At 70.2% G+C, this 27470-nt stretch overlaps 1 protein-coding gene across 1 annotated transcript in view; it reads left to right on the top strand.

Annotated features, from left to right (window-relative positions):
• Adgrb1 (adhesion G protein-coupled receptor B1) overlaps positions 1 to 27470 on the top strand; it is a 68401-nt gene that overhangs the window by 3091 nt on the left and 37840 nt on the right. Inside the window, 19 exon segments of the mRNA XM_048359002.1 lie at positions 6579 to 6740; positions 7382 to 7492; positions 7829 to 7993; positions 8759 to 8851; positions 8854 to 8922; positions 9166 to 9240; positions 9243 to 9332; positions 9649 to 9813; positions 9993 to 10094; positions 10885 to 10991; positions 11108 to 11302; positions 12474 to 12542; positions 13063 to 13105; positions 13108 to 13170; positions 16518 to 16587; positions 16589 to 16659; positions 17013 to 17088; positions 17244 to 17346; positions 18168 to 18211. Coding sequence (XP_048214959.1) covers positions 6579 to 6740; positions 7382 to 7492; positions 7829 to 7993; positions 8759 to 8851; positions 8854 to 8922; positions 9166 to 9240; positions 9243 to 9332; positions 9649 to 9813; positions 9993 to 10094; positions 10885 to 10991; positions 11108 to 11302; positions 12474 to 12542; positions 13063 to 13105; positions 13108 to 13170; positions 16518 to 16587; positions 16589 to 16659; positions 17013 to 17088; positions 17244 to 17346; positions 18168 to 18211 — 1873 coding nt within the window.

The following is a 27470-nucleotide window of genomic DNA, read 5'->3' as shown; positions in this document are numbered from 1 at the left end:
ACGCGTCTGTGCACACGCACCCAGCACAGTGTCCTATGCGCTCACGGATGTAGGTTTGGTGTGTGTGCCCGTCGGTGTTCAAGCCCTCGTGTGCTGTGTTCGATTCTGGCATGGCCGTGCATATACATACAGCACACTGTGTGTGTGTGTGCACGGTGGTAGGCACGTGCATGTAGGACCGTATGTACACATGTACGGTGTGGTACAGTGCGCACGTATACACGACACACACTCGAGTGTGTGCCTGTGTGCACGTGTGTGTGGCACAATGCATGAAGTGTGCAGGTACCTATCCGTGCATCCGTGGATGGAGACACGCGTGCACCGGGTGTGTGCGTGGCAATCCCGCGTGTGCACGTGTGTGTGTGTGTGTGTCGGGAGTGGGCTCTGCGTGGTTCCGTCGGCGTCCTGGTGAGAGGCGGCTGTGCGGGGGCTGCTGGTCTTGCCTGGAGGGGGACAGGGGCCTGGCTGCCGGCCACAGGAAGCAGGACGTGGCTCCTGGGGGGGGGGGGGCGGCCCGTCGTGGCCCGGCTCGGAGTCTGGAGCCCAGGCCCGGCTCCCAGAAGTCTGCCGGGACCTGGGGAAGAGACGCCAGCGGAGCCGTGATGGGGAGTCAGCTTTGTTCCGGAAGCAGCCGCGTGTCCTCAGTGTGGGGGACCTCCTGCAGCCACCGTGGGGGCTGCTCAGGGGGGCTCCCCACCTGGGGCGTGCGGGGGGCCCCTCCCAGACACCCCGCTCACCCTGCCCAGGTGCCCTGTGCTGTTGAAAACAAGGGGGGGGGGGGCTAGGACCTCGCTCCCTGCTGCTCTGCCTCTCTCTGACACCGCAGCTCCCCTGCTGTGTCTTCCAGCCGGGAGGGGCTCCCCCCCCCCCATTCTCAGACGTTTCTCCAGGATGCCACACGGGACCCGAGCTGCAGCGGGCACGAGGGACGGGCTTCCGCAGAGACACGGAGGCACACGCCCCCTCGTGCTGCCCCTGGGGCTTCTCTTCAGGCAGGGCGCACCCCCCAGAGAGCGGCAGGGGGGACGGGGGGGAGAGGCCAGCGAGTCCTCAGAGCCAGGCAGGCCCTGACGCCCCGATCTCGCCCCCCTGAGCCCCGTGCCCGGGGGGGGGGCGGGGGAGGCTTGGCCTTGCTGCCGGTTGAGGGGGGTGGAGGCCGCACCCCCTCCCACCCCCGTCCCTGGAGCCGAGCAGGCCCAGCCCGGCCGCGCGGGGAGCCAGGAGGTGGCCTGAGCAGCCTGTGGCCCATTTTCAGCCCGGTCCCCGGCAGGCCTTTCCACACGCCACATGGCCACGTCACGCGCCCGGCTCTGCCGGCTCTCCTCGGGCCAGAGCACCTGTCCCCCCTTCCCGGCCTCCTCCCTCCACGCCGCAAGAGCCTGGCGCCCTTCCCCCGGCCTCGGTGACCCCCCCCGCCCGCCCTGCCGCCCCTCCCCCGGCCTCGGTGACCCCCCCCACCCGCCCTGCCGCCCCTCCCCCGGCCTCGGTGACCCCCCCGCCCGCCCTGCCGCCCCTCCCCCGGCCTCGGTGACCCCCCCGCCCACCCTGCCGCCCCTCCCCGGCCTCGGTGACCCCCCCGCCCACCCTGCCGCCCCTCCCCCGGCCTCGGTGACCCCCCCGCCCGCCCTGCCGCCCCTCCCCAGGCCTCGGTGACCCCCCCGCCCGCCCTGCCACCCCTCCCCCGGCCTCGGTGACCCCCCCACCCGCCCTGCCGCCCCTCCCCCAGCCTCAGTGGACCCCCCCACCCGCCCTGCCGCCCCTCCCCCGGCCTCGGTGACCCCCCCGCCCGCCCTGCCGCCCCTCCCCCGGCCTCGGTGACCCCCCCGCCCGCCCTGCCGCCCCTCCCTCGGCCTCAGTATCCCCTCCCGCTCCGCATCGTTCCCTCTGCCTCTGGAGAGATGGAGCACCTCTCTCAGGGGCCGTTTTAAATATTCATGTTTTAATTAGAGAACTTTATTGCAGTGGCGACATGTACCATAATAAAAAACCAGTGTCCTGGTGTGGGAGCAAGTGTGTCTGTGTGTGTCTGTGTGTGTCCTTCTGTGCGTGTGCCTCCGCTGTATGGGTCCCTCCGTGTCCTTGACTGTGTGTCTCTGTGTTCCTGGGTGTCCCCCGCTGTGTGCACACGCGCACGCCCATGGTGTGGGGCCTGGGCTGTGTGTGTGTGTGTGTGTGTGTGTGTGTCCGTGCGTGTCAGCGTTGTGGGGGCCCTGGGCTGCACGTGTGTCCGGGTGTGGATGCACGCGTGCTCTGCTGGCACGTAGGTCCGCTAGGGCGTGCGAGGCACGGCGGGCCCGCGGCTGACCTCCCCCCCACGGGGCGGGTCACCCCTCGGCCCAGGGAGGCTCCGGCTCTGCGCCTGGGACGTGCGTTAGGCTTGCTGGGCCTGCAGACGCTGAAGACCGCGGAACCGGAGCGCAGCCTAAGCTGCGGTGCGGCTGTGGGGTGGCGGGGAGCAGGTGGGCTCCGTGTGGAGAACTCGGCGTCTGTCATCTCGGTGGGGGACCCTGTTTGCCCGGGAGTCCAGAGGAATCTAGGGAACAAGGCTTCGGTGCCCATGGCAGACAGCTCGCTCTTTCCAGATGTGCAGGGATGGTGGCGGCATTAAGCGCGTACAATGCCGCGACTACGGGGAATCCCCGACCCTCGGTCCTCGGCCCATCCCCCGGCCTTAGCTCCGGGGCCCGGCCTGTATGGCCTGAGTTTGGATTTCGCTTCCTAAAAGCCCGGGCCGTCTCTGCCACCCCATCTGATGATGGAGGGCTGCGTAGGAGGCGCGAGGACTTGCCCGGAGCCCCGGTGATGGCCTGGACTTCCGGCTTAGGAGCGGCACCGTCCGTGGGACAGGAGGGACCCGGCAGGCCCGAGCCCCCGCAGACGTGCCCGCTGCGCTCGGCCAGCCCGAGCTTCCCTGCTGGGGCACGAGAATGGAGCCGACCCCGCTCCCGGGGTCCGGGGGAGGCTTCAGGGGCATGGCGCCCCCCGCAGGCTCCGGAGAGGACAGTGCTCAGCGTGCCAGCCCGTCTGGGAAGTGGGCGCCAAGCTCAGCTCCGCAGCCTGGGCCCAGGGCGTCTCTGTGGCTGGCAGGGACTAAGGCCCGCTGGGGAGGGCGGAGCGAGGCCTCGGGATTTGCCCCCTGCCCTGCCCATGGCCGCCTTCCTTGCTCTCCATGCGGGGGCTCCGGGTCCGGCTCTCGGGTCCGCCGTGCTCATTCAGAGCCCGGGTTCCCCGGGGCGGGCGCCTGTTGGGGCTGCTGACCCCGAGGACCGGGAGGAATAGGCTGGGAGCTGACCGGCCGCCCGGGTGCTGCCCAACCTGGCGGGCTCGGGAGCCCTCTGCTGGACGAGGGCGGCAGTGCACCGTCCCCTCCTCCAGAGTCGGGATCCTGGAAGCCCAGGAGGTTCCTGGAGGCCGGGCACTCCTCCCTTCCGTGTCTCCATTGCAGCCCGCCCGTCGGGGCGACAGGACCTGGGGAGCCCACGTCTCCAGGCCCGAGCTCCAGGATGGGAAGAGCACCCAGACCCCCTCGCGGGGCGCCCTCCCTCCTGGGTGGCCAGCCGGCCTGCCTGGCGGCCCATAATTGGCCCTATTCATCCCCACAATGAGATGGAAATGAGGCCTCCAGACAGAGGGGGCATTGAGTGGGGAAGAATGGCGGCTTCTTTCCGGGTCTGGAGGGGCGGCCTACCCCCAGCCCGGCCCCCTTGCGGCCCACCCAGGCCCGAAGCACCTCTGTGTCCCCCGGTGCCCTGCACTGCGGGCCCCAGGACGTCTCCCCCCCCCCCACCTCCTCCGGCACCGGAGCACGCGCTGGGCAAACATCAATTGAGTATCAGCTGTGTGTGAGGACACACATTAGAATCGAAAATGATCATGAGAGCAGCGACCATTTTCTGAGCATTCATTACTGGAGGAAGTGTGGCCAAGGTTAGGAATCAGCCTGTGGCTGAAGTCAGGGCTTAGTATGTGAGCGGGATTAGGGGACCCTCTGCCCAGGATCGGGGGTCAGTCTTTGGTGTCAGAAATTGGTGTTGGGTCTGGGAACCAGGGTTCAGCATGTAATCAGGGTCAAGGCTCACGTGTGACCAGTCGGAATTCAGTGTGTGACCTGGACCTGAGGAGCCAGGCTCCCCTCTCCCCATCCTCTTCTCCCAGGCCCCACCTCCCTCTCCCATCCCCCTCCCCCATCCTCACCACCTGGGTCACCAAGGTAACCAGCCCCAAAATAGTGGGTGTTTTGGCAGCTGAGGCCTAACCTGGGTCTATCCTGAAAAGCTGCGCTCTGCAGTGGTTGCCATGGGAACTGAGTGGCATCTTCCGATTAGCCCGGCTTGGACACCCTTTCTCTCTCCCACCCACTGCCGCCGGTCTCCACATCCACGTCGTTCAGGCTTCCTCGTGGGGGCTGGGCCGGGGCAGCAAGGAGGGCACGGGCGGGGCGCGCTCCTCGGCCCTCCCTCTGCGGCCACAAGATGGGATGCCGTAGCAGGTGAGGCTCCCCAGGCGGGGAGGGCCAGGACGGGGGCCGTGGTCGGTCCTGGCAGGTGGCCTTCCCGAGGGCGAGGAGGTGGGGATCTGGAACCTGACCTGGGTCAGCATTCGGAACCTGACCTGGTTCACGCGCCGCTCCTGATTGTCCCGAGCGAGGCACGTGACCACGCGGCCCCAGAGCCCGCCACCTGGGCCTGTTCTGGGGCAGCTGCCGCCCAGGCCCGCCCTGAGCGCACTGGGAGGCCTCGCCGAGGGCGTGCGCGTCGGTGCCCGCCGCCCCGCGCCTGTGGCATCTGCCGTGGAAGAGGAAACGGCACTGATGTAGTGTCCTCCACAGATATGTCTTTCACTCAGCCCTCGAGACCCGGGACCTCTGCACCTTGCTGGAGCAGCTCTTGTCTTCAGCTCCCAGCCTGGGTTTCCTTTGTTGTAGACTAGTGGCTTTGTATTGGCCTGGGAGTTGAGGGTCCAGGGCCGCGGTCCTTGGCACAGGACGGAGCTCCGTGCCGCGGGCCAGGCAGGGCACCTCGGGTGCCATTCGGGGAGCTTTCCTTGAAGGGTAGGCTGGGGTCTGACACGTTGGCACATTGCCTGCTTAGCCTCTTCCTAGCTGAGAACAAAGGTCTCCATCTGCCTCCCTTAGCAGGCTCTGCCTTCCTCTGGCAAATGGAAATGGCGGGGGAGGGGGGTGTCTCCTAACAAGAGGAGGGGTGTCCCACCCCAAGTGAGGAGGGGCTCAGAATTCTCACCCCGCCTCCTTCCTGCCCCTCCTCCCGGCCCGCAGCAGGGGGCAGGAGGAGTCCCTCCCATTTGTGAAGGTGATCCCTTCTCCTGCTCCCAGCCACTTGCCTCCTGCTGGCGCCCCCTGCTGGCGTAGCGGGGTAGGGGGGGCAGGTGAGGGATGGGCAGACCGGCTGCGGCCCAGGGCCCCAGGGCAGATCAGCTCAGACCTAACCATGCCCTGCCCCTTCCAAGACCTCGCTTGCTATTTATCCTCCTGCCATTCTCCTCAGGCAGATGGGTGTGAGGCAGGGAGGTGACCCCGGACCCATCGGGGAGGGGGCCGTCCGCGCTCTGGAGCCTCCCAACACCCCATTATTACCTCTTTCCCACACCCCAGATAGGACTGAGGCACTGGGAGCCTCTGATTGCCAGGAGTGAACTGCCCTTGGCCAGTGGGTGCATGGTGCCTGGAGGGGCAGAGCGGCCTGCCTTGATGCCCCAGCAGGCAGTCATGGGTGGCAGCCATTACCATTACCCAGCTGTCTCTCTGCTTCTCAAAAGCAACAGGACACCTGTCCCAGACTGGCCTCCTGCCACCTGCCTGGGCCTGACCCCCATCCGGGAGCAGGCACCTGGGGAGGATTAGCAGCTGTTTTCAAGCCCCCAGCTCTTGCTGCTGTGCTCGTGTGTGTGCGTGTGCGTGTGCGCATGCGTGTGGCCTGAGCCCCACAGGGGACAGGTGGCAGGGGTGGCAGGCCATGAAAGGGGAGGGACCAGAGCGCAGGCCTGGAGGCGTCTGTCCCTGTGCAGACTGCTCCCCTGCTGAGTCCCAGGTGGTGCTCAGGGCTGGGGGCCCAGGTTGTCCTCGGTGTTCTCAGAGGTCGGGGGTTTAGGAGCCTGGCCGCACAGGGGTGAGGGCTGGCCGGGCTAGGCTGCGGGGTGCGGCCCAGGCCTTCCTCGCGGGTTCCTCCCAGTACTCAGCTCTTTCCACCCACTCGAAGGGAGGGTTCTGCCGGTCGGGGCGGCCGGATGTGGGGCTTTGATGGGCTGTGTGGGGCTGGGGTGGCTCAGGCCACAGATGAGGTGGGGATGCAAGGACAGCCAGATTGAGGGGTGCGGCTGTGGGGGGGGGTAACCACTGCACAAATCCCACGTGCCCCCCACTGAGGCCTCCGGGGCTCAGGGCTGACCCGACTTCCCCAAAGGACGCCCTGGGGCTGGGGACACCACTCCCCCCTCCCCTGCACCCGGCCGGCCTCCGCTGACACCGGTGCTCACCGGGTGCACACACCCCCCCCCCCAGGTCGAACCCGGTGGCCAGCGCCCCTCTGACCCTGGCCCTCCCCCTTGGCTCCCCCCAGGTGGCTGGAAGCTGTGGTCACTGTGGGGCGAGTGCACCCGGGACTGCGGGGGAGGCCTGCAGACGCGCACGCGCACCTGCCTGCCCGCCGCGGGCGTGGAGGGCGGCGGCTGCGAGGGCGTGCTGGAGGAAGGGCGCCTGTGCAACCGCAAGGCCTGCGGCCGTGAGTGCGCGGGGCGGGGCCTGGGCGGGGTGGGCGGGGCCGGCGGGGGGCCCGGGAAGACGAGGAGTGGCTGGGAAGGGGTGGGCGTGGTCCTGGGCTGGGGGGCGGACCCGCGCCGGGTGGGGGGCGGAGCCTGGCCCTGCTGGGGCTGACCGTTACAGGAAGATTCCTTCTCCAGGGCAGGCCGGGATTTTGGGGGGCGCTCACACCTCCTCTTCCTCCACCCCGGGAGCCCTGGCCAGGCCGGCCCGCCCCAGCCGGATAGGGCTTCCAGGATGTATATCCCTAATAAGGCTTTCTAATGACCTCATGCATGTTTTAGCTGCTTCCATAAAGTTAAATCAAGCCCCTAATGAGGCTGTCATTCTTTGGATTGTTTCTCCTGGATGAACTCTCCCGGGCGACAGCTCCTCTGCGAACCCGCGGGCGAGGGGGTGGGGGGGCATGGGTGCGGGCACGGGCCGGTAGGGACTGCTGCAGAGGCCCACGGGAAGGGGGGCTGGTGCCCAGGCCGGGGTCGGGGGCCAGGCCGGGTGCTGGGCCCGACCTTGCTAGCCGGGTGGAGCCCGGCAGCCCCGGTGCTGGGGAGTTGCCCGCTGCGGGGGCCGCGGGGGGGACACTGACCCGAGCCCTTCCCGCAGCCGCTGGGCGCACGAGCTCCCGGAGCCAGTCCCTGCGGTCCACGGATGCCCGGCGGCGCGAGGAGCTGGGGGACGAGCTGCAGCAGTTCGGATTCCCCTCCCCGCAGACCGGTGAGTGGCGGGGTGGGCACGGTTGCGGTGCACCCAGCCCTCCGCACGGAATCAGGGATGACTGCGTCCGGGACCAGGTGTGGGGTAAACATGCTAAGTTAGTAATTGCTGCTAATTATCAGTAATAACTGTAATAACGCCGTAATTAGACTCACTCCGCAGCCTGCCCAGCGCTTGTCTCCAGGCGGGGCTGGCTCTGCGGGAGCCGGTGTGCACACGACAGGGCCTGTCCCGGCCAGGCCCGGGCCCGCGGAGGTGGCCTGGTGGAGCCCTGGGCAGCCCAGCCCGGGGGCCACGGAATGGCAGGCCGGTGACGCGGCAGGCCTGGGCCCACAGGTGACCCCGCGGCCGAGGAGTGGTCCCCGTGGAGCGTGTGCTCCAGCACCTGCGGCGAGGGCTGGCAGACCCGCACGCGCTTCTGCGTGTCGTCCTCCTACAGCACGCAGTGCAGCGGGCCCTTGCGGGAGCAGCGGCTGTGCAACAACTCCGCCGTGTGTCCAGGTGGGCGGGGCCGGGGGCGGGGCCGGCGCTGTGGGCGGGGACAGTGCTGCGGGATGGGGGCTGCGGGGAGGGGGCGGGGCCCGGGGCGGGATAGTGCTGCGGGGTGGGGCTGTGGGACGGATGTGGGCGGGGCTTCGGCAGGTGGCATGGGCGGGGCTTGGGGGCGGGGACAGCGCTGTGGGTAGGGCTGCGGGGGGCAGGGGCGGGGACAGTGCTTCGGGTGGGGCTGTGGGACAGATGTGGGTGGGGCTTTTGCAGGTTGTGTGGGCGGGGCCTTGGGCGGGGACAGCGATGTGGGCAGGGATTCAGCCGGTGGCAAGGGCGGGGGCTGGGACATTGCTGTGGGTGGGGCTTGTGGGACGGACGTGGGTGGGCCTGGGGCGGGGACAGCGATATGGGAGGGGCTTTGGCAGGTGACGTGGGCGGGGCCTGGGTGGGGACAGCAATGTGGGTGGGGCTTGGGCAAGTGGAGTGGGCGGGGACAGTGCTGCATGTTGGGGCTGTGGGACTAACATGGGCGGGGCCTGGGTGAGGACAGCGGTGTGGGCGGGGCTTCAGTAGGGTGGTGTGGGCGAGGCATGGGGTGGGGACAGCGGTGTGGGAGGGGCTTCAGTAAGTGGTGTGGGCGTGGCCTGTGGAGCGCGGTGTGGGCGTGGCCTGGGGCGGGGTCAGCGGTGGGGGCGGGGCTGCGGGGCGGGGCTGCAGGCAGGGCCCCAGCGCTAAGCACAGACGCCAGGGCGGCAGCGCCTTCCTCTCCCTCTGCAGTGCACGGTGCATGGGACGAGTGGTCACCCTGGAGTCTCTGCTCCAGCACTTGTGGCCGCGGCTTCCGGGACCGAACGCGCACCTGCAGGCCCCCCAGTTTGGAGGCAACCCTTGCGAGGGGCCTGAGAAGCAAACCAAGTTCTGCAACATTGCCCTGTGCCCTGGTAGGTGAGAGGGAGGGGCTGCGAGGAGAAGGGAGGGCCGGCACCAGGACACCCCCCCTCCCATACACACTGGGCTCATCCCAGACCCGCTGCAGAGCCTGCGGTGCCCCGGCTGCATGTGGACGCAGGACCCTGGGGGGTTGGTGCTTGTGGGTTGGGGGGTGTAGACGGGTGTCCCGGGCAGGACTGCTGCGTTGCTGGGTGTTCACAAGGCTTCCTCGCCTTCCTCCCCGGGCCGGGCAGTGGATGAGGGAAACTGGAATGAATGGTCGAGCTGGAGCACTTGCTCCGCCAGCTGCTCGCAGGGCCGGCAGCAGCGCACCGTGAGTGCAATGGACCCTCCTACGGGGGTGCCGAGTGCCAGGGCCATTGGGTGGAGACCAGAGACTGCTTCCTGCAGCAGTGCCCAGGTGAGAGCACCTGCCAGCGAGTGGGTGGCCCTGGCGGGGGGGGGGGGGACTGTGACTATGGGTTTGGAGTGACAGGGCTGGCTGGGCTTCAGGGTGAGGGTAGAAGGGGTGGAAGGTTACCATGGCACGGGAGGTGTTCCTTTCTGCTCGGTGTCAAGCTAACTTCAGGCTTCTCTCCTTGTCTCAATTGTCTTTCCCCGCTGATCCTCTGTGTCTTTGTGCCCCCATTTCTGTGTGGCCTGGGGCCCCACGCTCCTGGGTGCCTGCACCCCTCCCTCCGGTCCCTGTCCCCTGGGTGTCCGGCTGTCCGGGGCAGTGGACGGCAAGTGGCAGGCCTGGGCGTCGTGGGGAGGCTGCAGCGTCACGTGTGGGGGTGGCAGCCAGCGACGAGAACGTCTCTGCTCGGGGCCCTTCTTCGGCGGGGCAGCCTGCCAGGGCCCTCAGGATGAGTACCGGCAGTGCGGGACGCAGCGGTGTCCTGGTGAGACCTGTCCCCTACCACACAGGGCTCCGGGAGGGGCTGGGCGCGGCGGGCCGGCACTGGGCGCGGGCTTGCCACAGATGTCTTGCCCTTCCTGAACCCGTTGCCAGCTCCTGGCCCCCGTCCTGCCCACGGCCAGCTCCCGGCCCCAACCCTGCTCATTGTCTCTTTGTCCGCAGAGCCCCACGAGATCTGCGACGAGGACAGCTTTGGGGCAGTGGTCTGGAAGGAGACACCAGCTGGAGAGGTGGCGACAGTCCGATGTCCTCGCAACGCGACAGGTGAGCCCAGCGAGGGGGGCTCCGCTCCGGTCCTGCCTTGGCGCAGCACGCCTGCCCCTGTGTGAGGCCCGAAGCCAAGGCCCTCAGCTCTGTGGGGAGACGGGGGACATAGGCCTGGAGTCTGGGGCCACAGGCTGGGGACATGGTGGCAGCTACCCTCCTGAACGTGTACCCAGGGCAGGGCCTGTGCCAAGGCCTCTCCGTGAATTGTTCCTTGAGCCCCTAACCGTGATGTAGCCATCGCGGTCCATTCCTGGTGGAGTGCGGAGGCAGGAAAGTCAACATACTCTGGGCTTGTGGTGCCGATTGGAAAGGAGGGGTCCCTGGAGCACCAGCAGCCTGAATCCCCGTCTCAACTCTGAGGAGCGAGGGGCACACTTGGGCTCCCTGGAAGGGGCTTGGCTGTACCTGCCCTGGTCTTCTTTGCTCTTCCTGTGTGAACGGCGCAGGTGGCTTGTGTACCCGAGAGGCCACAGACCAAGGAGGTTGGCTCTGCCCGTGTTTGCTTTGCGGCCTGGGCGCTGGCCTCTCCAGCACCCCGGATCGAGGGGCCCCGAGAGCGGCCCTGGCCGAGAACGCCACCCCCCTGCCGTATGGTCCTGGAAGGCTCGGCGCCCGCCGGCCCCCAGCACCTGGAGCAGCTCGGAAGCGCGTGGCGCGACGTGGACAGGGCCAGCCTGGCCCCGCGTCTGGGGTCTGGAGGCGGCCTGAGCCGGGAGGCCTGCCCGGGAGCTGGGTAGGCCCGGTGCTGGGCGCGGGCGTCCTCCTGAGCGGCGAGCGGTCTCCCCAGGCCTCATCCTGCGCCGCTGCGAGCTAGATGAGGAGGGCATCGCCTACTGGGAGCCGCCCACCTACATCCGCTGCGTCTCCATCGACTACCGCAACATCCAGATGATGGTGAGCGCATCCCCCGGCCCGCAACCTTGGAAGGCGAGGACGCCAGGCGGGGGCCGCACCGGCCCGGAAGGGAAAGGCAGAGGCGACGCGGCCTCAGCTCTGCCCATCCTCCACAGACCCGCGAGCACCTGGCCAAGGCTCAGCGTGGGCTGCCCGGGGAGGGCGTGTCAGAGGTCATCCAGACGCTGGTGGAGATCTCCCAGGACGGCGCCAGCTACAGCGGGGACCTGCTGTCCACCATGGACGTCCTGAGGAACATGACGGAGATCTTCCGGAGGGCCTACTACAGCCCCACCCCCGGGGACGTGCAGGTGGGCCCCCTGGGGTGGTCCGCAGCGGGGAGGGCCGGGCGAGGGGCTCCAGAGAGCCGTAAGCGGGGCCGCGACCTGCCACCGCAGCGAGCCCCGGCCCGGGCTGAGCCTGCTCGCACGGGCCCTCCCCCTGCCGGTGCCGAGCCCCGACGCCGGCCTCGCCCTCCCCCTGCCGGTGCCGAGCCCCGACGCTGGCCTCGCCCTCCCCCTGCCGGTGCCGAGCCCCGACGCTCGCCTCGCCCTCCCCCTGCCGGTGCCGAGCCCCGACGCTCGCCTCGCCCTCCCCCTGCCGGTGCCGAGCCCCGACGCTCGCCTCGCCCTCCCCCTGCCGGTGCCGAGCCCCGACGCCGGCCTCGCCCTCCCCCTGCCGGTGCCGAGCCCTGACCCTGGCCTCGCCCTCCCCCGACCAGTGCTGAGCCCTCCCCCTGGCCTCGCCCTCCCCCTGGCCAGTGCTGAGCCCTCACCCTGGCCTCGCCCTCCCCCTGGCCAGTGCTGAGCCCTGACCCTGGCCTCGCCCTCCCCCTGGCCAGTGCTGAGCCTGACCCTGGCCTCGCCCTCCCCCTGGCCAGTGCTGAGCCCTCACCCTGGCCTCGCCCTCCCCCTGGCCAGTGCTGAGCCTCACCCTGGCCTCGCCCTCCCCTGGCCAGTGCTGAGCCCTCACCCTGGCCTCGCCCTCCCCCTGGCCAGTGCTGAGCCTCACCCTGGCCTCGCCCCTCCCCCTGGCCAGTGCTGAGCCCTCACCCTGGCCTCGCCCTCCCCCTGGCCAGTGCCGAGCCCTGACCCTGGCCTCGCCCTCCCCCGGCCAGTGCTGAGCCCTCACCCTGGCCTCGCCCCTCCCCCTGGCCAGTGCCGAGCCCCGACGCTGGCCTCGCCCTCCCCCTGCCGGTGCCGAGCCCTCCCCCTGGCCTCGCCCTCCCCCTGGCCAGTGCTGAGCCCTCACCCTGGCCTCGCCCTCCCCCTGGCCTCGCCCTCCCCCGGCCAGTGCTGAGCGCCGACCCCGGCCTTGCCCTCCCCCCTGGCCTCGCCCTCCCCCTGGCCAGTGCTGAGCCCTGACCCTGGCCTCGCCCTCCCCCCCGGCCAGTGCCCAGCGCCGACCCTGGCCTCTCCCTGACCGTGACACGTGTCACACACACACCTTGCGCTGTTTCACCGCCCTTCCCCTCATTTCCAGAACTTTGTGCAGATCCTCAGCAATCTGCTGGCGGAGGAAAACCGGGACAAATGGGAGGAGGCACAGCTGGTATGGACGGGGCCCGGGCTCCCGCGGTCGGCCGTGGCGCGGTGGGCGTGGGCATCCCGGTGCCTCCCTTGGGCCTGGGCCTGTAGCGGCCCTGGACCTGGGGCCCGGCATGGTGGCCTTCCACCAACTGCATGGAGGGCGGTGGCGGGCCCCCGGGCCGAGCGGGAAGGGACTGAGAACCAGGTCCTGGGAGGCCCGCCTCCCTTCCCCCAGGCCGGCCCAGACCTGCTGCCACATCCAACCCCCAACCCCAGAACTGTAACCAGACGTGGGGCCCTGGAGATCCCGACCCCCGCTCCCAGCCTAGGACCCCCACTCCCCCCCCCCCGTGGGACCCCTCCGGGCTTCAGTGACAGGGACCACAAAACACAGCAGCCGCTCCGAGACCCCCGTCCCTGTCCCCAGGGCTGGGTAGTCACCATGAGGTCCAGACAAAGGGAACAGCGGGGGAACAGGAGGCCCACGGGACCCCCCACCTGGGGTGCAGGAGCCCCCCCCCCAGCTCTGGCTGTTCCCCTAGATGGGCCCCAATGCCAAGGAGCTCTTCCGGCTGGTGGAAGACTTTGTGACGTCATTGGCTTCCGCATGAAAGACTTGAGGGATGCGTACCAGGTGACGGACAACCTGGGTAAGCCGTCCCCCCCCCCCCGGCCCCCCGGTCCCGGCCCCCCACGCCCTGGCTCTGTCGCCTGGACAGGGGCTTGCGTGTCCCTTTCCTCGTGTGAACAAAGGCCTCCGGGGCTGTGTCTTCATCTCACACGCCGTGTCTTCCTTCTGCCGTCTCCTGAGGGCTGACGGAGCTGGGGACAGCGCTCAGGCCCAGGCGACGGCTTGGGGACTCCACACCTGACCTGCCTAGGTTGGGGACTGACTCCCCCACCCCCATGCAGGAGTCTGCAGCCCTCGAAGCCTTGCTGGGGGGCAGGGTCTGGACCACTCTGGTCCCAAGGCCATGGCCAGGCTTCCGTTTCCTTTATCGGGAATCTAATCGTGCCTGCCTTCTGGGACCAGGGCGATCAGCTAGGTTGACAAGCTTCTGGGACCTTTCAGACACACCACACCACAGTTCCATCTCCCCTCGCCTTCTCATACCTCCTGCCTTGGTCAGCGGCCTTCCTACCCATCCCCACCCACCCAGGGGACCTAGGCCTGGCCCTGACAAGGTACGGTGGCCGCAGACACAGCTGCCTGGGCCTTGCCGGACACACGCACACACGCTTCCTAAGCTCAGGGCTCAGACCCTGCGGGAGCCATTGGGACTGTGGAGAGCGGCCTCATTCCTGGGGAACCCAGACGAGACACTGTGGGGGCCCCCTGGGAAGTAAGCCAGGGGAGCCGGAGCCACTGTTCCTCCAGGGCTCTCCCCTTCAGCCCGCGTGGTCCGTGCCTCCGGAGGGGCCGACCGCCTTCCTGAGCCTTCCCTGGATGGAAGGGCCCCGGGGGACTGCGGGGGCCCGGGCTCCTCTCCTCACCTTAGTACCTGTGCGCCCTGCATCCCTTGCACCCGGCGAGCTCTTCTCCCCCTTCCCACCTGCCTCATGGACCCCAGAATCCCTGCCCCCCCGCCACGTCTCTCCCTCCACGCTTCCCCGAGCCAGCAGGACTCCACCCGGCCCCGCCAGCTCCTCCCTCCTGCTCTCCCAGGACCCAGCCCCCTCCCCCTCCCCACCGGGGGCAGTGGCCATCCATGCCCTCCCTGCCCTGGGGCCCTGGCCTAGAACAATGACCCTTGGTCCTTATCGGGGCGCTTCTAGATGCTCCCCCAAAACTGGATCCAGGAGCACAGGTGCCTCCCCCCTTACCTGGGCTCTCAGAGCTCAGATACACCCTCACCCCTTACCTGGGCTCTGCCCTGTTACCCCCCTCCCCAGCACACCGCTTACCTGGGCTCTGCACTGTTACCCCCCCTCCCCGGCACAACCGCTTACCTGGGCTCTGCCCCCCCCGCACACCCCTTACTGGGCTCTGCCCCCCCCCGCACACCCCTTGCCTGGGCTCTGCCCTGACACCCCCCCCCGCACTCCCCTTACCTGGCCTCTGCCCCCCCGCACTCCCCTTACCTGGGCTCTGCCCCCCCCCACACACCGCTTACTGGGCTCTGCCCCCCCCCGCACACCCCTTACTGGGCTCTGCCTCCCCCGCACTCCCCTTACTGGGCTCTGCCCCCCCCGCACACCCCTTACTGGGCTCTGCCCCCCCCCTGCACACCCCTTACTGGGCTCTGCCCCCCGCACTCCCCTACCTGGGCTCTGCCCCCCCGCACACCCTTTACTGGGCTCTGCCCCCCCCGCACACCCCTTACTGGGCTCTGCCCCCCCCGCACACCCCTTACTGGGCTCTGCCCCCCCACACACCCCTTACTGGACTCTGCCCCCCGCACACCCCTTACCTGGGCTCTGCCCCCCGCACACCCTTACTGGGCTCTGCCCCCCCCCCCGCACACCCCTTACTGGGCTCTGACCCCCCCCCGCACACCCCTTGCCTGGGCTCTGCCCCCCCCCGCACACCCCTTACCTGGGCTCTGCCCCCCCCGCACACCCCTTACTGGGCTCTGCCCCCCCCCGCACACCCTTACTGGGCTCTGCCCCCCCCCGCACACCCCTTGCTTGGGCTCTGCCCCCCCCCCCCGCACACCCCTTACTGGGCTCTGCCCCCACCGCACACCCCTTACTGGGCTCTGCCCCCACCGCACACCCCTTACTGGGCTCTCCCCCCCCCCCCCCGCACACCCCTTACTGGGCTCTGGCCTGGCCCCAGGAGGTTGAGCTCTCGTGCACCACGCTGGCCCCAGGGGGTCAGTGGCACACCCCTTGGGCGTGGGTGACTCCGGGAGCTCGCTGCGTCCCCGGCCGGGCCTCGGTCTGATCTCCCCACTCTCCCTGCGGTCATCACCCTGCCATGGCCTCAGGGTCTCTCGGGGACCGTGGCACCCCCTTCCACAGGTCCTCCCTGTGCGTCACCCCAAACTTCAGCCCGCCACGTGCTGCCTTGCACCCGCCCTGCCCGCTGCACCTTTCTCGGGGCGGTTGTCTGCTCCCCACCACCCTCTACCCCCCCAGATGGAAACCCTCAGCCCTCCAGGGCCCTCGCGCCTGTGCCCTCAAACCGGGCTTCGGGGTGCCCGCTCCATCCAGCACGCGGCTCCTCCACTCTGGGTCCCCCCTTTTACCCGCTCTGTTCCCCTCACTGGTGCCCACCCACGGGGGTCCCAGCGGGCCTGCAGAACCCCACAGGCCGGGCACCCTCCCCTCCACCCAGGGCGGGCTCGGCCTCCCTCCCCGCCCTCTCCCTGGGTCAGACCAGGCCCTTCCACCCACAGGTACACTGAGCCCTGTGCTGGAGCCCAGGCCGCACAGCCTTGCCCACTGGACCCCTGTGCCAGAGCCTCACTCCCTCCGGGCCCTAAGCTCCATCGCCTGGCCAGAGTCCCGTCCTCCCCTATACCCCCCCGCCCCCCGCAGGCTGCTGGGCTCTGGGTGGGCTGCGCAGTCAGGGCTTGGGCGCGGCTCCCCCTGGTGGTCAGACTCGGGAAGTCCTCCCTCTGAGCTGCCCCGGGGTCCACGTGGTTGGGGGCCGGCTCTCCTCCCTGCTGCCCCTCCCCGCCCCAGCAGAGACCCGAGGGTCCTCTCCCAGAGGGCCGCGCTCGGCGTTTCCCACCCCACTCCCGTGGCATTGGGGGGGGGGCGGGTCTCCCCCATCCTGCGCATCGCTGACCCCGGAGCCCACCCCCGGCCTCTGCCTGGACGCGTGGGTCAGGGCCGCGTAGGGAGCTCGGGGAGCCGTGTGCAGAGGAGCTGCGGGCCCGGGCCTGCGGTAGAAGCTGGAACGGCGCAGTGGGTGCCAGCCCGGCCGGGTGACCCCTGACCCTCACCGGGGACCCCTCCCCCCACCTGCTCCCCGGCTCCCGAGGCTTCTGCCGCGTGACCCTCCGTCTCCGTCTGTCCCCCCCTCCCCCCGCCCCCTCCCCCGCCCCAGTGCTCAGCATCCACAAGCTCCCGGCCAGCGGGGCCACCGACATCAGCTTCCCCATGAAGGGCTGGCGGCCACGGCGACTGGGCCAAGGTCCCAGAGGACAGGGTCACCGTGTCGAAGAGCGTCTTCTCCACGGGGCTGGCAGGTGAGGCCCGGGGGGGAGGGGCCGCCTGGGGGCCGCGGCGGGGGGCCGGGGGGACAGCCGTGCTTCTGTTGGGAGTCTTCCTCCAGGAAGCCCTCCCTGGGGGCAGAGCCTGGGACAGGCCGCTCGCTAGACACCGTGGGCAGCGACGCAGCCTGCTGCGGGGAGAAGGGCTGGGTGGACCCCACGGTGTCTGCCGCAGCCCTCGGGGCTCCCCTGCCCCCGGGCCTACACTGTCGGCAGGCCTGCTGCGGGGCTCCCCCTGGGGGTGGGACGGGCCTTCTTGGCCAGGGCCACGGTGTGACCCCAGAGGGGCCGGCGAGGCGGGGTTGGGGTGACCGGGCGCTCCTTTCCAGAGGCCGATGACTCGTCTGTGTTCGTGGTTGGCACGGTGCTCTACCGGAACCTGGGCAGCTTTCTGGCCCTGCAGAGGTGAGCGATGGGGGCAGGGTGGGCTGCTGGGAGCGCGCGGTGCCGGGCCAGAGGAGGTGGGGGGGGGGGTCTGGGCCTGGCGGTGGCCGGTGTAGGTCCGTGGGCCACTCGGGGTGCGGGCCGGTGCTGACTGCCCCCGCTTGGGTCTGCGCCAGGAACACCACCGTGCTGAACTCCAAGGTCATCTCGGTGACGGTGAAGCCCCCCCCTCGCTCCCTGCTCACCCCCTTGGAAATCGAGTTCGCCCACATGTACAACGTGAGTGCCCTCCCCCCCCCCCCGCGTGCGGCGTGTGTGGGCCCCCCACCGGGCGCGCCTCCTTCCACACCCGGGGTGCCCTCCCCCCCCCGCCGAGCCCTCGGCTGACCGGCCGCCAGGTGTGACCACGCCAAAGCCCCGGGGGGCGCTGCCAGGGGCCCCCTCCCGGAGCACCCAGCGGGCAGGCGTGGCTGCCAGGACACTGGCTGAGATCCCACAGAGGTCCCGGGTCCCCCCCCCTCCCCACCCAGAGCCTCAGGAGGCTGACAGCCCGCTGGCCCTGCCCCGCGGGGAGGGGGGTCTCAGCCCGAGCCCACGAGGGGCAGGATGCGCAGGCCGCCGAGCCCGGCCGCACGCCCTCGCTGAGGGGAGCCGTGGGGGCCCAGCCCTGTCCCCTCGGCGGCCTGGGGAACGGCTCATCCCCTCGGGGTTCTCACGCGGGGGGGGGGCAGGGCTGGGTCCCCGGCCGCCGCAGGCCTGGGCCGTGCTCAGGGGCGCTCTCTGGGTGTACTCGCTGGAGGCCGGGGCGTCTGCTCAGCCCCTGCCGTGGGCCCGCCTCAGCCCCCCATCCCGACGAGGGGGTTCAGACGGCGCTGGCCGCGTGGACAGGAGGCTCGAGGCCTCACCGCTGCCGTGGGGGGCCGGGCCCGCCTCACCGCGCTCTGGGCCGGGCGTGGGAATGGCGGTGTCGTGGGACCAGCCCAGGCAGGGCGCCTGGCGTGCTGGGGGCACCCAGGCAGCCGCCCGGCCCCTGAGGGGAGGGCGGGCGGGCGGGCGGGCGGGGACGTTCTTCCCAGCCCTGACCTCCGCTCCTCCTCCAGGGCACCACCAACCAGACCTGTATCCTGTGGGACGAGACAGACATGTAAGCTCACGGGGCCCGGTGCCTTGTGGGGGGTCGCGGGGGGGCACTGTGGGGGACCGCGGGGGGGCGGGCAGGGGCTAAGTCGGGGGGCCCTGACCCCTCTGCCCCATCTCTCCATGTGCTCGGCTGGTTCTCGCTACCTCCTGCCGGGCCTGCTCTGGAGGGGGCGGCCTGCCTCCAAGCCCGCCCTGCAGAGTGCCCGGATTGCACCTGCCGGGCGGCCCTGCCCAGAGCGGGCCGGTGCCCGTGGTGAGCGGTGAGCGTGAGCAGTAGGAGGCGGCCATGGGACGGGGGGGGGCGTAGGGGAGGGGGCCAAGAGCACTCAGATGGGCAGCCTTGCCGGGGGGCCCCGCGGCTCGGTCCTCAGCCCTCGTGAAGCCTTCGTGAGCACCAGCCTGCCTGCCGGAACCGGAGGCCGAGCCGCACGCATGGCTGGGAGTTGGGAGGCTGATTGGGTCACAGGGAAGGACGGGGGGCTTTGTGGAAGGGCGGACAGGGCTGGAGGAGCTCCCCAGAGGCCGGGAGGACCGGGAAGTCTGGAGTGAAGTGTGCAGGGGCAGGGCACGCCAGTTACTGGGTTGGTGCCCGGGGGGGGGTGGGGGGGGGGGCGGGGGGGCGGGGGGCCCACCCAGCCCTCACGCAGCTCGCCTGCTTCAGCTGTTGTTCTCCCGCTTGAGCCGCGTCTGCAGCCTGGACTTGTGCTTGCTTGGTTGACGGCGGAGCCCCGTGGTAGACTTGTCCCGCCGGCTCGGGGGCTCGGTCCCGTGGCTCTCAGGCTCAGATGGGGGGCCGTGGGGGCGCAGCCCCGCTCCCGACCCTCCTCCCGCTGGGCGGCGCGTGCACCCGGAGCCTTCGGGCTGAGCGCGTGCCGTGCCGGGACCGGGGTCGGGGGCGGCGGCCGCTTCGCGAGGCCCGGCAGAGCAAGGCCGTCGGGGGGGAGGGGATCGTCAGCCATGCCCGGTGTCCCGGCCCTATGAAGCCTGGGCCCCCCTCCTCCGTGCCAGGGAGAGGAGTCGGTGCCGCAGGACGGGGGGGGGGGACTCCGCGCCACCCTGCCTCAGTGGTTCACGCTGCACGCGGGGGCCCGGGGCCAGGCTGAGGGAAGCTGGCTGCCGGCCTGGGTGGCTGCTGCTGACTCCCCCGGGCTCCGCTGGTGGCGTAAACTCTTGGATTGGGGAAACGATGTCGGAGGCAGCACAGGTGAGGGCCGAGCCCCTTGGCTCCTGGTGGCCCCTTGGCCACGTGGGCATCCTGGGCTTGCGCCTTTTAGGGATGGGGTGGGGCTGGAGCTGATCCTCGTCTCCCTGGACTTCGATGCGAGCCACTCCTAACCCAGAGGACCTTGCCCGGCAGCTCCTGGGGTGGGGGTCGCCCGGCCGGCCCCTGCTGGCATCCTCTAGAGCCTGCCCCCCTTTCTGCCATCGCAAGCGCTAGCGCAGCCCGCGCCCCGGCAGGGACAGCCAGCCTGCCCGCTTTCCACTGCTCCCAGGGGAACCAAGGACACCACCCTGCCAGGCCAGGGCCCAGGAGGCCAGGCCGGGGCCCAGGAGGCCAGTGTGTCGCCCAGGAGGCCAGGATGGGGCCCAGGAGGCCAGGCCGGGGCCCAGGAGGCCAGGCCGGGGCCCAGGAGGCCAGTGTGTCGCCCAGGAGGCCAGTGTGTAGCCCAGGAGGCCAGTGTGTCGCCCAGGAGGCCAGGCCGGGGCCCAGGAGGCCAGTGTGTAGCCCAGGAGGCCAGGCCGGGGCCCAGGAGGCCAGTGTGTCGCCCAGGAGGCCAGTGTGTCGCCCAGGAGGCCAGGATAGGGCCCAGGAGGCCAGGCCAGGGCCCAGGAGGCCAGTGTGTCGCCCAGGAGGCCAGTGTGTAGCCCAGGAGGCCAGTGTGTCGCCCAGGAGGCCAGTGTGTCGCCCAGGAGGCCAGTGTGTCGCCCAGGAGGCCAGGATAGGGCCCAGGAGGCCAGGCCAGGGCCCAGGAGGCCAGTGTGTCGCCCAGGAGGCCAGTGTGTAGCCCAGGAGGCCAGTGTGTCGCCCAGGAGGCCAGTGTGTAGCCCAGGAGGCCAGTGTGTCGCCCAGGAGGCCAGTGTGTAGCCCAGGAGGCCAGTGTGTCGCCCAGGAGGCCAGTGTGTAGCCCAGGAGGCCAGTGTGTCGCCCAGGAGGCCAGGATGGGGCCCAGGAGGCCAGTGTGTCGCCCAGGAGGCCAGTGTGTCGCCCAGGAGGCCAGTGTGTAGCCCAGGAGGCCAGTGTGTAGCCCAGGAGGCCAGTGTGTTGCCCAGGAGGCCAGGATGGGGCCCAGGAGGCCAGTGTGTCGCCCAGGAGGCCAGTGTGTAGCCCAGGAGGCCAGTGTGTCGCCCAGGAGGCCAGGATGGGGCCCAGGAGGCCAGTGTGTCGCCCAGGAGGCCAGTGTGTAGCCCAGGAGGCCAGGCTGTGGACCTTGCACAGATTCTGCCCCAGCTACTAGTCCCTGGAATGAGACTACCTGCCTGCGTTGGGGTGCAGGTGGGGTGCCTGAAGGACCATGGTGACGTCTGTGGGGAGTACCCACGACCCACCCACCTAGGTGCGCTCCACCCCCCAGCACCGCAGAATGGGGCCACTAGAGGCCTAGCCTCAGGGACAGGAGGACGGCACCAGGGTGGCTGAGTGGTCGGCGTCTGGCTGGAGCCCAGGCAGCCCCCGGCACACAGGTGCCCTCCCGCATCCTGGGCTCTGCGGGGGCCGAGCGCCCTGGACACCTGCCGCAGCCCCCGGGGCCTCCAGAGCCTGCCGCCTGCTGAAAGCCCCGGGGTGACAGAGACGCTCCCTCCCTCCACCCCCTCCCTCCGGGCACCCAGAGTCCAAGAGGCGGCGTCAGAGGTGACAGGAAGGGGCCCCGGCGCTGCCCTGCCCCGCTCCCTGTGGGGTAGCTCTTCCTCTCCTCCCCGTGACCCCAAGCCAGGCCTTTCCTCACCCACCAGAAGTGGAGGCGAGAGCAAGGTTGGCCCGCAGGTGCCGGTGGACCGCAGTCGGGCTGGGGCAGGCGGGCCTGGGTCTGTGCCGGATGAAGAAGGGACCAGAGCCTGGGGAGGGGCCTGGGGCTTGTCGGGGAGGGCAGGGCTGGCATGGCCGAGACCGTCAGCCCTTGAAGGGCATCTTCCCAGCTCTAAGCTGCGATCCACAGTGGAACCCAGATCCCAGCCCAGGATGGGCCCCCCATTCTCGCCTGAGCCCTGGCTGCCCAGGCTGAGCCTGTGACCCCAGTTACACAGAGTCCAGAAACCTGGACGCGCCCTGAGCCGGAGCCTGCTCAGACCCCAGACCCTGCGCACACCCTCAGCTTTCTCCCCTGGGCACACTCTGACCCTGCTCACACACCAAGCCCTGGCCCTGCTCACACCAACCCCTGGCCCTGCTCACACCAACCCCTGGCGCTGCTCACACTGACCCCTGGCCCTGCTCACACTGACCCCTGGCCCTGCTCACACGCCGACCCCTGGCCCTGCTCACACTGACCCCTGGCCCTGCTCACACCGGCCCCTGGCCCTGCTCACACTGACCCCTGACCCTGCTCACACTGACCCCCGGCCCTGCTCACACTGACCCCCGGCCCTGCTCACACGCTGACCCCTGGCCCTGCTCACACTGACCCCTGGCCCTGCTCACACTGACCCCTGACCCTGCTCACACTGACCCCCGGCCCTGCTCACACTGACCCCCGGCCCTGCTCACACTGACCCCTGGCCCTGCTCACACTGACCCCTGGCCCTGCTCACACTGACCCCTGACCCTGCTCACACGCCAACCCCTGGCCCTGCTCACACTGACCCCTGACCCTGTTCACACTGACCCCTGACCCTGCTCACGCTGACCCCTGACCCTGCTCACGCTGACCCTTGGCCCAGCTCACACTGACCCCTGGTCCTACTCACACGCCGACCCCTGGCCCTGCTCACACGCCGACCCCTGGCCCTGCTCACACTGACCCCTGGCCCTGCTCACACACTGACCCCTGGCCCTGCTCACACGCTGACCCCTGGCCCTGCTCACACTGACCCCTGGCCCTGCTCACACACTGACCCCTGGCCCTGCTCACACGCCGGCCCCTGGCCCTGCTCACACTGAACCCTGGCCATGCTCACACTGACCCCCGACCCTGCTCACACTGACCCCTGACCCTGCTCACACTGACCCCCGGCCCTGCTCACACTGACCCCCGGCCCTGCTCACATTGACCCCTGGCCCTGCTCACACTGACCCCTGGCCCTGCTCACACACTGACCCCTGGCCCTGCTCACACGCTGACCCCTGGCCCTGCTCACACGCCGGCCCCTGGCCCTGCTCACACTGAACCCTGGCCATGCTCACACTGACCCCCGACACTGCTCACACTGACCCCTGACCCTGCTCACACTGACCCCCGGCCCTGCTCACACTGACCCCCGGCCCTGCTCACATTGACCCCTGGCCCTGCTCACACGTCGGCCCCTGGCCCTGCTCACACTGACCCCCGGCCCTGCTCACACGCTGACCCCTGGCCCTGCTCACACGCTGACCCCTGGCCCTGCTCACACTGACCCCTGGCCCTGCTCACACTGACCCCTGGCCCAGCTCACAATGACCCCTGGTCCTGCTCACACTGACCCCCGACCCTGCTCACACTGACCCCTGACCCTGCTCACACTGACCCCTGGCCCTGCTCACACGTCGGCCCCTGGCCCTGCTCACACTGACCCCTGGCCCTGCTCACACTGACCCCTGGCCCAGCTCACAATGACCCCTGGTCCTGCTCACACTGACCCCCGACCCTGCTCACACTGACCCCCGGCCCTGCTCACACTGACCCCCGGCCCTGCTCACACGCTGACCCCTGGCCCTGCTCACACTGACCCCTGGCCCTGCTCACACCCTGACCCCTGGCCCTGCACACACTGACCCCTGGCTCTGCTCACACTGACCCCTGACCCTGCTCACACTGACCCCTGGCCCTGCTCACACTGATCCCTGGCCCTGCTCACACTGACCCCTGGTCCTACTCACACGCCAACCCCTGGCCCTGCTCACACTGACCCCTGACCCTGCTCACACTGACCCCTGGCCCTGCACACACTGACCCCTGGCCCTGCTCACACTGACCCCCGACCCTGCTCACACTGACCCCTGGCCCTGCTCACACTGACCCCTGGTCCTACTCACACGCCAACCCCTGGCCCTGCTCACACTGACCCCTGACCCTGTTCACACTGACCCCTGACCCTGCTCACGCTGACCCCTGACCCTGCTCACGCTGACCCTTGGCCCAGCTCACACTGACCCCTGACCCTGCTCACATTGACCCCTGGCCCTGCTCACATTGACCCCTGGCCCTGCTCACACTGACCCCTGGCCCTGCTCACATTGACCCCCGGCCCAGCTCACACTGACCACTGACCCTGCTCACACTGAACCCCGGCCCTGCTCACACTGACCCCCGGCCCTGCTCACACGCTGACCCCTGGCCCTGCTCACACTGACCCCTGGCCCTGCACACACTGACCCCTGGCTCTGCTCACACTGACCCCTGGCCCTGCTCACACTGACCCCTGGCCCTGCTCACACTGACCCCTGGCCCTGCTCACACTGACCCCTGGCCCTGCTCACACTGACCCCTGGCCCTGCTCACACTGACCCCTGGCCCTGCACACAATGACCCCTGGCCCTGCTCACACCGACCCCTGGCCCTGCTCACACTGACCCCTGGCCCTGCTCACACCGACCCCTGACCCTGCTCACGCTGACCCCTGACCCTGCTCACGCTGACCCCTGGCCCTGCTCACACGCCGGCCCCTGGCCCTGCTCACACTGACCCCTGGCCCTGATCACACTGACCCCTGGTCCTGCTCACACTGACCCCTGGCCCTGCTCACGCTGACCCCTGACCCTGCTCACCCCTCTTCCTGGTCACACTGAGTCCTTTAGTAGGGTTAGGTCTGCTTTGCACACCGCACCGTGACGGGTCACCCACGGAGCCTGCTCTGCGTCTCCATGGAAACACTGCACACGGCCGCACACATTCCGCGCGTGTCACGTGCTCACAGGACCTCCGCAGGCGGCAGCGGTTAGTGCTGCGTCCATCTGGTAGCGAACAGTGAGGCTTCCACACATGGCTCCTGCCCTGCCTCCCGTGACCCCCCCCTCCACGCCTGCACCCCCGGGCCCAGCCCCCCGCCACGCCTGCACACCCGGGCCCAGCCCCCCGCCACGCCTGCACCCCCGGGCCCAGCCCCCCCCGCGCCTGCACCCCCGGGCCCAGCCCCCCCCGCGCCTGCACCCCCGGGCCCAGCCCCCCGCCACGCCTGCACCCCCGGGCCCAGCCCCCCCCGCGCCTGCACCCCCGGGCCCAGCCCCCCCCGCGCCTGCACCCCCGGGCCCAGCCCCCCCCGCGCCTGCACCCCCGGGCCCAGCCCCCCCCCCCGCGCCTGCACCCCCGGGCCCAACCCCCCCCCACGCCTGCACCCCCGGGCCCAGCCCCCCACCCACGCCTGCACCCCCGGGCCCAGCCCCCCCCCACGCCTGCACCCCCGGGCCCAGCCCCCCCCCCCCCCAGCGCCTGGGCGGCTCTGTCCTTCAGACAGCGTTACGTGACTCCGTCCCACCCACCCCGGCCTGGACTCCCCTCAGCCACTCTGCACCTTGGTCTCTTTTCCTCCCAGTCTGGCCTCGTCACCAGCATGGCCAGCGGCAGCAGGGACCCGAGGACAGCAAATGGGGAGCAAGAGGGACTTGCCGAGCTCAGAGATCCGAGCCGACGAGGCCCCTGTGGCATGACACCCCCATGCTGTCCAGCCACGTGAGAACAAGGGGACGGGGCTCCGTGTCACCGTCGCGCCCCCCCCCCCCGGTGAGGAGGGAAATGACGGAGGGCCAGGTGGGCAGTGTGGACGAGCAGGGGGGACACGCAGGAGCCCAGGGTGGACGTCTGGGGGACAGGCAGAGGGAAGAACAGAGGACTGGATGAGTGACCGGCGCCGGGGTGGCGGGGGCAGACAGACGCGGGTGGCGGGGTGCCCGGACAGGGGTGAGCCGCTCAGAGGAGGAGGGGAGAGGGGACGGGGGGGCAGGCGTCCGTGCCCGGGGTCCCCCGGGCGTGGCGCTCTCGTCGCCCCGGTGGCCAGTCGGTTCTCTCGCGTTCTGGGGACGGCCCCTCTGACGCGGGCCGCCGGGGGGGCTGCGGGAAGGCTCTCCCTGCCTCTGCCCACACAGCGTCTCCCTCCTGAGCCTCCGTGTCCTCTCCTCGGCGTCCGAGGACCCCCGTCACTCTTTGGCACGCCCCAAGTCTGGTGCGGTGGGTGTCGGGTACGCCCGCAAACACCGCGTCTCCAAGTGGGGCCACGTGCGCGCGCGCTCCGGGGCGGGCCCAGCAGACGCAGTTGGGACCCCTTTGGTTACCTGGCCCTCGAGGAGCCGAGAGACGGCAGATGTGGCCGGGCGGGGAGCCGGCGCGGGAGGCCAGCTCCTCGTCCGGAGCGGACAGCACACCCCATCTCCCGAACCCCATTCGTTGAGGAAAACCCGGAGAGCCACAGAGCGTCGAGCTGGCGGGGTGCTCGGGGACGGTGTCCTCCCCCACAAGTGGCTCCGGGAGGCCCAGGGAGGGACCTCAGCTGGCCGGGGCACAGAACCGAGCCCTGCCGGGCTGTTCTGCCCGACGGGAGGCTGGCGAGGGCTCTGCGAAGGGCCCCCCCGCGCCCGACCCGCCTTGGGGTCCGCCGGCAGCCATGGGGATCCCGAAAGGTCTCGATGCGGGCTCCTGTCCCAGTGGGTCGGCAGGTGCCCCGGCTCCCCGTCCCGCCTGACGGGGCCTCCCCGGGCCTGGCCCGCAGCCAGAGCCCCGCTTCCTCCCCGGCTGCCTTCCTGGCGCCCGGGCGGCCATCTCCTCCGGCAGCCTCGCTGCCCGTTGTAGCGCGGCGGAGGAGCCGGAGGCCGGCGCCCCTCGCGGGCCCAGGGCCTCCTCGGGGCGGCGTTCCGGTGCGGTCTGCCTCTCCCCCCTCCTGTGGAGACCCCGATCCGTGCCTGGCCCCGGGGGGCCCGGGCTGGGCGCCGCGTCCCTGGAAGAGCCGGCCTTTCCCGCCCTGTGGTGTCCTAGGAGGGGGTCCGGTCTCCAGCCCGACCTTTAGGCTGACCTTGGCCGGTAGGGCCGTCCCCTCCTACCCTGGAGTTGGCAGCAGGGGCTGGCAGGGCGGCGGTGGCCCTCAGGGACTGCTCGAGGAGGTCGCGCCCAGGGACGAGCCCCAGGCCTGAACGCGGGGTGGCCCCCACGTGGCCCGACCGTGGGCAGACGCACGGCGAGTCCTCCGCAGGTCCCGTCCAGGCTGCGCTGTGCTCATCTCAGTCCGCTCTCACGCACGCACGCACGCACACGCATTCACTCGAGCGCATGGCCTCAGTAATCAGTCTCTGCCCACACAGCCCCCCTAGGCCGCGGGACGTCGCAGGGAGGGCTGAGAGTCCCCGGGTTCTTGCAGCAAGGCCCCTCTAGCTCTGGATCGTGGGCTCTGTCCACACTGGGTGTGCAAGCCCAGTCCTCAGGCTCCTGCACTGTGGTGGATGGACGAGAGAATGGCCCTGGTCCAGGGCCTCTGGGGAGAGGGACCTTGTCCCCTCCCTCTGCCCTCCCCCCGGGCCCCGGAATCTGACAGGACGCTGGCACCGGGGTAGCCATCGTGCGTTCCTGGTCTGCAGGGCGGGCTCAGGGCCTGGGTCCCACAGAGGAAGCCCGCCGTGCCCTCGCGCTCCCCAGCATCCACGTCAGCCGGCAGCCCCGACGTCCCCCTCTCCCCGCCAGGGAGGTGGGGGAGGGCCCTCTGTGGCGTTGATGCGGGGAGACCAGAGGGTCTCCCCACTCCACCTCCTCAGAGCAGTGTGTGCTGGGGATTGAGCTCGGTGGAAGACGGCTTGCTTAGCACGCCCAAGATCCCGAGTCCATCCCCCAGCCGCAGAAAAAGAGACAAAGCCTCAAAACGCCACCTCTGGTGGAGGTGAACCCCAGTGGCAGAGCGTCTGCCTGGCCCGCGCCGGGCCCTGGCTCCCCTCCCAGCACCACAGAAAGAAAAGACGACCAGAGAACCGACTTGGGACATGAGGTAGGACTTGGGGTAGACAAAAGGGAGGACTTCCAAATGGGCAGGGAGGCCCACGTGGCGGGGGTGTTCATTTTCTCCTCTTGGCTGTGGTGTGGAGGAAGGCGGGGTGGCGGACTCCGGAGGGTCGGATCCGGGGGGCCAGGTGAGCCGCCTGAGGTGCGTGGGGAGGG

The sequence above is a fragment of the Perognathus longimembris genome, chromosome 12, assembly GCF_023159225.1.
Source record: "Perognathus longimembris pacificus isolate PPM17 chromosome 12, ASM2315922v1, whole genome shotgun sequence".
Taxonomy (NCBI): domain Eukaryota; kingdom Metazoa; phylum Chordata; class Mammalia; order Rodentia; family Heteromyidae; genus Perognathus; species Perognathus longimembris.
The sequence above is the reverse complement of the archived record's forward strand: the minus strand, read 5'-3'. Positions and strand labels throughout refer to the sequence as shown.